General features: G+C 40.7%; 1 protein-coding gene across 1 annotated transcript; it reads left to right on the top strand.

Moving 5' to 3' along the window:
- The first annotated feature begins 8,021 nt into the window (after nucleotides 1–8,021).
- LOC109786143 (uncharacterized) lies at nucleotides 8,022–9,002 on the top strand. The gene has a single exon (XM_020344728.1). The coding sequence runs from the start codon at nucleotides 8,022–8,024 to the stop codon at nucleotides 9,000–9,002; it is 981 nt and encodes a 326-aa protein (XP_020200317.1).
- The last annotated feature ends 294 nt before the right edge of the window (nucleotides 9,003–9,296 follow it).

The raw sequence follows: 9,296 nt of genomic DNA, 5'->3' as shown, positions 1-9,296 counted from the left end.
AATACGTTGGAGACGTATCATGTGAAGGAAATATGCCCTAGAGGCAATAATAAAGTTGTTATTTATATTTCCTTATATCATGATAAATGTTTATTATTCATGCTAGAATTGTATTAACCGAAAACTTAGTACATGTGTGAATACATAGACAAACAGAGTGTCCCTAGTATGCCTCTACTAGACTAGCTCGTTAATCAAAGATGGTTAAGTTTCCTACCATAGACATGTGTTGTCATTTGATGAACGGGATCACATCATTAGAGAATGATGTGATGGACAGGTCCCATCTTTAGCTTAGCACAAATGATCGTTTAGTTTTATTGCTAATGCTTTCATCATGACTTATACATGTTCCTCTGACTATGAGATTATGCAACTCCCGAATACCGGAGAATCACCTTGTGTGCTATCAAACGTCACAACGTAACTGGGTGATTATAAAGATGCTCTACAGGTGTCTCCGATGGTGTTTGTTGAGTTGGCATAGATTGAGATTAGGATTTGTCACTCCAAGTATCGAAGAGGTATCTCTGGGCCCTCTCGGTAATGCTCATCACTATAAGCCTTGCAAGCAATGTGACTAATGAGTTAGTTGCGGGATGATGCATTACGGAACGAGTAAAGAGACTTGCCGGTAACGAGATTGAACAAGGTATGATGATACCGACGATCGAATCTCGGGCAAGTAACATACCGATGACAAAGGGAACAACGTATGTTGTTATGCGGTTTGACCGATAAAGATCTTCGTAGAATATGTAGGAGCCAATATGAGCATCCAGGTTCCGCTATTGGTTATTGACCGGAGATGTGTCTCGGTCATGTCTACATAGTTCTCGAACCCGTAGGGTCCGCACGCTTAACGTTCGATGATGATTTGTATTATGAGTTATGTGATTTTATGTACCGAAGTTTGTTCGGACTCCTGGATGAGATCACGGACATGACGAGGAGTCTCGAAATGGTAGAGACATAAAGATTGATATACTGGAAGGTTGTGTTTGGACACCGGAATGGTTTCAGAAAGGTTCGGACATTTTCCGGAGTACCGGGGGTTACCGGAACCCCCCCCCCCCCCGAGGAGTTAATGGGAATTCATGGGCCCTAGTGGAGAGAGGAGGCAGCGGCCAGGTGGAGGCGCGCGCCCCCCCAAGCCCAAACCGAATTGGACTAGGGTTGGGGGCGTGATACGTCTCCAACGTATCTATAATTTATGAAGTATTCATGCTATTATTTTATCATTCTTGGATGTTTTACAATCATTTTATGGCAACTTTATATCATTTTTGGGACTAACCTATTGACCCAGTGCCCAGTGCCAGTTGTTGTTTTTTGCTTGTTTTTTACATCGCAGGAAATCAATATCAAACGGAGTCCAAACACCGCGAAACTCCACGGAGATTTTTTATGGTCCAGAAGACTCCCGATGGGCCAAAGAAGCACCTCGGGGGTTCCCCGAGGGGGGCACAACCCACCAAGGCGCGCCAGGCCCCCTGGCGCGCCCAGGTGGGTTGTGCCCACCTCGGTGGCCTCCCGTACCCCTTCTTTGCACTATAAATTCCCAAATATTCTGAAACCCATCGGGGTTAACCTAGATCAGAAGTTCCGCCGCTGCAAGGTATTTGTATTCGTGAAAACCAATCTAGACCCAATTCCAGCACCCTGCCGGAGGGGGGAATCATCTCCGGTGGCCATCTTCATCATCCCGGCGGCCACCACAATGAGGAGGGAGTAGTCCACCCTCGGGGCTAAGGGTTTGTACCAGTAGCTATGTGTTTAATCTCTCTCTCTCTCGTGATTTCTATCATGGGCTTTGTTAATATAGTCGGACCATATGATGTTTCTACCCTCTATACTCTTATTATGATGAATTGAATCTTTACCCTTTGAAGTTTTGTCTTGTCGGATTGAATATTCAGAGATGAGAACACATGATATATGTCTTGCGGTATGAATACTTGAGGTGACAATTGGGGTATCTTATTGATTGACTTGATATATGTTATGGCATTCAACTCGCGGATTCCCGTGGTGATATTGGGGTAATCTATGCATAGGGGTTGATGCATGTTTTTCTCCGACGGAAAGTTTGGGGTCTCTTTATAGTTCTTTTTGTGGATTAAGTATTACGAATATGAATTTGCTTTGGTGTTATTCTAGTAAGAACTCTAGGATAGATCGAACGGAAAAATAGCTTTGTGTTATTTTAGTACGAACTCTTGAATAGATCGAACGGAAAGACTAGCTTTGAGGTGGCCTCGTACCCTACAAACAATATCTATCTTTTGTTCTCCGCTAATAGGAACTCGGGAGTGATTCTTTGTTGCAATTTGAGGGATAATCATATGATCCAACTATGTTAGCACTGTTGAGAAATTGCACTAGTGAATGTACGGACCCTGGGCCTTGTTTTCAAGCATTGCAATACCGTTTTTGTGCCCGTTTACTAATTGCTACCTTGCTATTTTTATTTATTCAGATTATAAAAATATATTTCTACCATCAATATTACATTTTTATCACCATCTCTTCGCCGAACTAGTACACCTATACAATTTGCCATTGTATTAGGTGTGTTGGGGACACAAGAGATTTCTTGTATTTGGTTGCAGGGTCGTTTGAGGGAGACCACCTTCATCCTACACCTCTCACGGATTGATAAACATCAGGTCATCCACTTGAGGGGAAATTGCTACTGTCCTACAAAACTCTGCGCTTGGAGGCCCAACACATGTCTACAAGAATAAAGTTGCGTAGTAGACATCAAGCTCTTTTCTGGCGCCGTTGCGGGGGAGGTGAGTGCATGAAGGTATATCTTTAGATCTTGCAAATGAATCTTTTAGTTTCTTGTTTTATCACTAGTTTGGTTTATAAAAGAAAACTACAAAAAAATGAAATTGAGGTTGCATCATATTATTGATCATGTTTATAATATATTTCTTGAAAATGATGGTTCGGAAAATTGTGCTCAATTGTTAGAAGAAGAAGTCAATAAAATGCTTGGCACAAAATATTTTAATGATGAGCATGATTGCAATGTTGTTAGTATGAATTCTTTGAATATCCATGATGCTAATGATATGCAAAGCCAAAGGCTTGGGGATGCTATGTTTGATGAAGATGATATTTTTACTCCCACAAGTTTTGATGAGAAAAATTATTATGATGATAGCATGCCTTCTATTTATGATGATTATATTGATGAAAGTGGATTTGGAGAGGTCATAACTTTATTTAATGATGATTCCACTATGTTGGAAGAGGTTTCAATTAGTTATGACAACAAAGTTCCTATCTATGATGATTATGGTGATGACATGTATGCTATTTTGAATAATGATAACCATGAAACTTGTCATCATGATTTTAATTTTCAATCTCATGATAGTTATTTTGTTGAGTTTGCTCCCACTACCATTCATGAGAATAAATTTGCTTATGTGGAGAGTAAGAGAATTTCTATGCTTATGCATCATGAAAAGAGTGCTTTATGTGATGGTCATATTGTTGAATTTATTCATGATGCTACTAAAAATTATTATGAGGGAGGAACTTATGCTTGTAGGAATTGCAATAATATCAAGTTTCCTCTCTATGTGTTGAAAATCTTGAAGTTGTGCTTGTTTTGCCTTCCTATGCTAGTTGATTCTTGTTCCCATAAGTTATTTTATCACAAAATCCCTATGCATAGGAAGTGGGTTAGACTTAAATGTGCTAGTCATATGCTTCTTGATGCTCTTTTTCATGTTTCAATTCATATCTTTTATGCGAGCATCATTGAGATCATCATGCCTAGCTAAAAGGCATTAAAGAAAAGCGCTTGTTGGGAGGCAACCCAACACTTTTACCTACTATTTTCACATGATTAGGCCACTGTAGTAATCATGTTTTATTGCTTTTGTTTCAATAAAGTGCCAAGTAAAGCCTTTGGGATCATGTTGGGTGATAGTTGATTTGACCCTGCTGAAAAACAGAAACTTTTGCGCTCACGAAAATAAGTCTCATTTTTAACAGAAGAGTGTTTTTTAGTTGATTATTTTTGCAGAAGTTTAATATACAAATTTCTCACGTGTTACAATTTTATCATAATTTTTGGAGTAGCATAAGTATGGTTTATGTACAGATTACTACAGACTGTTCTGTTTTTGACAGATTTTGTTTCCAATGCATAGTTTTCTTGCTTTATAGTTTCTATGGCTTATATTGCTCAATATAAATTGTGGAAATGATATGATACAATAGGTATTATGTGGAAACAATTATGAATATTGTCTTTGGCAGTACCAAAAGTGAAATGGTTTGCTCTTTATCATACTAACCTATCTCACAAAGTTCCGTTAAGTTTTGTGTGATTGAAGTTTTCAAGTTTTCGGTGAGATGTTGATATGAGGAGAATAAGAAATGACAAGACCCTAAGCTTGGGGATGCCCAAGGCACCCCAAGTTAATATCCAAACAACTAAGCTTGGGGATGCCCCGGAAGGCATCCCCTCTTTCGTCTTCAACATTATGGTAACCTCACTTGGAGCTATGTTTTCATTCGTCACATGATATGAGTTTTTCTTGGAGCATAAATTTATTTTTTTAGGATTGGCTTGCTGTTATTTAGAATAATGTTTTGCATCTTTTATTTCAATAAAAGTGGCATTGATAGCCTTTGCCATGCTTATCTTGCAAGTATACATGTTGCTGTTTGAAAACAGAAAGTTTACCGCTGTTGCAAAAATTCCCTAGAAAAGTCAGAATGTGATAAAATGTTGAAACTTTTTGCAAAATAAGCTCTGATAAATTTTCTACAGTGTGGTAATTTTTTCATAATTTTTGGAGTTGAATGTATTGATACACTTGCATTCTTTATAGATTGTACTGTTTTGGCAGATTGCTGTTATGCTTGCATTGTTTGCATATGTTTGCTTGTTTAATGATTCTATTTGAGGATAGGAGTATTAAATATGCAGAGGCATTTACTATGCAATGTTGAATACTAATTTTTGTGATTTGCTACAGTAGAGTATGATAAGGTTTTTTGCATTAGTTTATACTAACTTATCTCACGAGTTCTTGTTGAGTTTTGTGTGGATGAAGCTTTTGAGATTTAGGAAAACCGTGATACGAGAAGAATTAAGGAGACACAAATGCTCAAGCTTGGGGATGCCCAAGGCATCCCAAGATAATATTTCAAGAAGTCTCAAGCATCTAAGCTTGGGGATTCCCCGGTAGGCATCCCACCTTTCTTCTTCAACAATTATCGGTTAGTATCGGTTGAGCCTAAGTTTTTGCTTCTTCACATGATGTGTGCTATCCTTGAAATGTCATTTTGTTTTGTTTTGCTTGCTGTTTTAATAAATTACTTGGATCTGAAAGTTTTTAAATAAGAGAGAGTCCACAATTAGCTACCTATTTATTTAACTACTCGCTTGATCTTCACTTATATCTTTTTGGAGTAGTTTGTCATTTACTCTTGTGCTTCACTTATATCCTATGAGTAAATTGTTGAATAAATTGAATGTCATGAAGTTGAAATCATATCGTGCCTAGTGGTAGCTTCACATTGGGTTTACAAAGTGAAATCTTTTGAGGCTTGACAATCACAATATTGCTCACACAAGCAATTCATGAATAATTAGTATAAGGAAGAGAACTTTCACATGCAAATACACTATCTTGGAAATCTTTTGTGATTGTGAGCCCCCATCAAAATATTATATGCCAAAATTGTTGACGTTGGACAAGGAAGACAACGTAATGATTTATGTGTGTTCATATTCACATAGAAGTTATATTGTCATAGATCCTTCAACATGTGGTGCTTGCCCCCCATCTTTGCTAGCCAAAAATTCCGCACCAAGTAGAGATACTACTTGTGCATCCAAAAACCCTTAAACCCAAATCTTATTTTCAAGATTCCACCATACCTACCTAAGGATTGAGCAAGATCCTTCAAGTAAGTTTTCATCGGTGCAATAAGGCCATAAAAATTGCTTCTAAAAGTGTTAGATCATTTAATGTAAGAGAAAATTAAGCGTTGTACGAACTTATGATGGCAAAGCAATAAAAGCGACAGACTACATAATAAAGGTTGCTATCATCAGGGGCAATATAACGTGATGTTCTCTTGCACTAAGGGATTGAGCATACAAGCAAATAAGCGCATGGCAACCTCTGCTTCCCTCTGCAAAGGGCCTATATTTTACTTTTCAGTATTTATTTTTATGCAAAGAGTCAAAGTTATTCTCTCTATTCCCTTTTCTTTTTCTCTTTTGGCAAGCATCATGTGGTGAGGAAAGATCTAGGCACATATAATAAAGTTGTTATTTATATTTCCTTATATCATGATAAATGTTTATTATTCATGCTAGAATTGTACTCCCTCCATTCCGTTTTATAGTGCATATAGTTTCCACCGGCAATACCAATGAGTGAGCTGGCACATGTACTTGGGTCTAATATACCCCTCCACTAACTCTCTCCAGCCCCATGTGCGCATCACCTCAACCACGCGTAATCCCGCCATGGAGAGAAATTGGAGGGAAAGTTCAGCGCATTCCCGCGTCCACGTCTGCGTGGCCAGCCCCACCCACGCCCGCTCAGCCTTTTTAAGTTTCAATCAACTCTCCAGGACGGGACCAAGAGTGTACTAGTACACCATTTTTCTCTCCCCATCTCATTTCTCTCTAGTTCTTCACCCTGCAATGGCATAGTTAGATTTAAACAACCAGATCAACTGGGAAGATGTCCAAGAAGACTATAGCGGTCTTGCCAAAGAGCTAGACTACGATCTGGAGCTGATCGTCTCGGATGAAGGTACGTCCTCTCTCCCTGCTGAGGTTCATATTTTTGTTGGTGCTCTCGTCTTCTTGCTGATCATTTGCTCAGCACCTTGGTTTGTTGATTTATTTTTCCAGAGGACGAACCTCACGAGCATGTGTATGCTGAAGCTGAGCCTGGCCATGGATGCGAAGGCGCCGGCCGTGGACGTGGAGGCGCCGGCTACGGAGACGCCGGTTGTGGACACTTAGGCGCCGGCCGCGGAGACGTTGACCGTGGATGTGGAGACGCCGGCTGTGGACGCGTAGGCACTGGTCGCGGAGACGCCGGCCGTGGACGCGGAGACACCAGCCGTGGATGCGGACATGGCCGGCGCGGACGCGGACGAATGAGGTTGGGACTCACTGGAAGATCACCAACCGTTAGGTGGCAGGCTAGCCAACTTCCACTCGGTGATGCCGGCCTTGGCCAACCTTCCGTTCATGTCGATAATGGCATTGACTTGAACATGGAATCCGGCGGCGGCGGCGGCGACGACAGACATGGCATGCTTGGCATTGACTTGAATGTTGATCTTGATGGAGTCGACGCCGGAGTTGATGCTGAAAATGTTGAAGGAAACGACAAGGAACATCCAGCTCCAGCTGGTATGCATGCTTGTACTGGTTCATGCATACATGTGTGCTATGCACTGTGGATCATGCATGCTTGCACTGATCGCATACATGCGTACTGCTTCATGGATTCTAGATCATGCATGCTTGTATTGGTTCATGCATACATGTGTGCTGGTTCATGGATACTGGTTCATGAATGCTTATAGTGGTCATGTATACTGGGTCATGCATGCTTGTACTGCTTCATGCATAGTGTACTGGTTCCTGCATGATTGTTCATATAGTTAGCAATGTAATAAATCCATGACGCCACTTATTTGCCAATGAAGGCAAGAAAAAGAGAAGGCAGTACAAAGATGAAGAAAAGCAAAATCTATTTGCCATGATCCTCGAGAGGTCTTCTTTGGGTAAATTGAATCATGGAATTACTAAAGCTATCGCTGAAGAAACAAACATTCCATTGTGAACTATACAACTGAGATGGCTGGAGGGAAAGAAGGCTGGTGGATTGCAGGGAACCTTGAGCAAGAGGACCAAGAATTGTGGCCGCAAGAGGATTGCTTTCAATGAAGATGCCATAAAGGATATTGATCTAAGAAAAAGAACAAGTCTCTAAGATCTTGCTAATGAGTTGAACATGGCAAAGACTACCTTATTCAGGCGTTTGAAGGAGGGCAGACTCAGGCGGCATTCTAATGCCATCAAATCAACATTGACAGATGAAAACAATAGGGCTAGGGTTAAGTTTTGTTTGTCCATGTTTCAGCCACTAAGCATCCCACAACAACCAACATTTGATGGAATGCACAACGTCATCCACATAGATGAGAAGTGGTTCTATCGCACTCAGAAGAATCAAAAATTCTATTTGGGTCTCAACGAGGAAGATCCGAAGCGTACCACACAAAACAAGAATTACATTGAAAAAGTGATGTTCCTTGCTGCGGTGGCGAGGCCTCGATACGATGATGATGGCAACATGACATTTGATGGCAAGATTGGCATATGGCCTTTTACATTCCTAGAGGAGGCTAAGAGGGATAGCAAGAACCGCGATGCAGGAACAATTGTTACTAAGGTGTTGCCGGCAGTGACAAGGAAAGTTAGCCAAGATTACATGGTGAACAAACTTCTTCCTGCCATTAAGGAGAAGTGGCATGTTTCGGACCGCGGTTATCCTATAATCATACAACAGGATAATGCCAAAACTCATATTCCCGTCAATGATCCTATGTTTTGTGAAGCCGCAATGGCAGATGGATGGAACATTAGGTTGACGTGCGAACCACCTAATTCTCCTGATCTGAACATATTGAACCTAGGGTTTTTTGCAGCCCTGCAAGCTTTATTTCAGAAGTTGTTCCCAGGTTCACTAGATGACATTGTTACCAAGGTGCTCCAAGCATATGGAGAGTACCCCCCTGAGAGGTGCAACCGCATCTTCCTCACTTTGCAGTCCTGTATGCGGGAGATACTGAAACTTAATGGCGGCCAACACTACAAGGTTCCACACATGAGGAAGATGGCCCTAGCAGGAGCTAGCCTTCTCCCAACTAGGTTACCATGTGATCCAGCAATTGTAAATGCCGCGATCGAGTTCCTAAGTGCCACCATCTAGACATGGTCATTGTCTGCTCATGAAACTATTTGCACTCTGGACATATTTTGGTTCACTTGATTAGAGAAGTCTGGGCATATTTTGGGTTCAATTGATCAATGTAGGCTGGACATATTTTGGCAACAAATGATCAATTTAATCCAAACATATTTTGGCAACAAGTGGTGAATGTAATCTGGACATATTGATCCACGTATTCTGGATATGTTTTGTGTTTAGTTGACCACTGACAATTTCCATGCATGCAGTTGAGGTTGAGCTATTTAATCTGGAGCTAACCATGAAGCTAAAATA

The sequence above is a fragment of the Aegilops tauschii genome, chromosome 3 (assembly GCF_002575655.3).
Source record: "Aegilops tauschii subsp. strangulata cultivar AL8/78 chromosome 3, Aet v6.0, whole genome shotgun sequence".
Taxonomy (NCBI): Eukaryota; Viridiplantae; Streptophyta; class Magnoliopsida; order Poales; family Poaceae; genus Aegilops; species Aegilops tauschii.
The sequence above is the reverse complement of the archived record's forward strand: the minus strand, read 5'-3'. Positions and strand labels throughout refer to the sequence as shown.

What these genes read in the sequence shown, in the direction of transcription:
- LOC109786143 (XM_020344728.1), top strand. Translation starts at nt 8,022, where the DNA reads ATGGCAAAGACTACCTTATTCAGGCGTTTGAAGGAGGGCAGACTCAGG.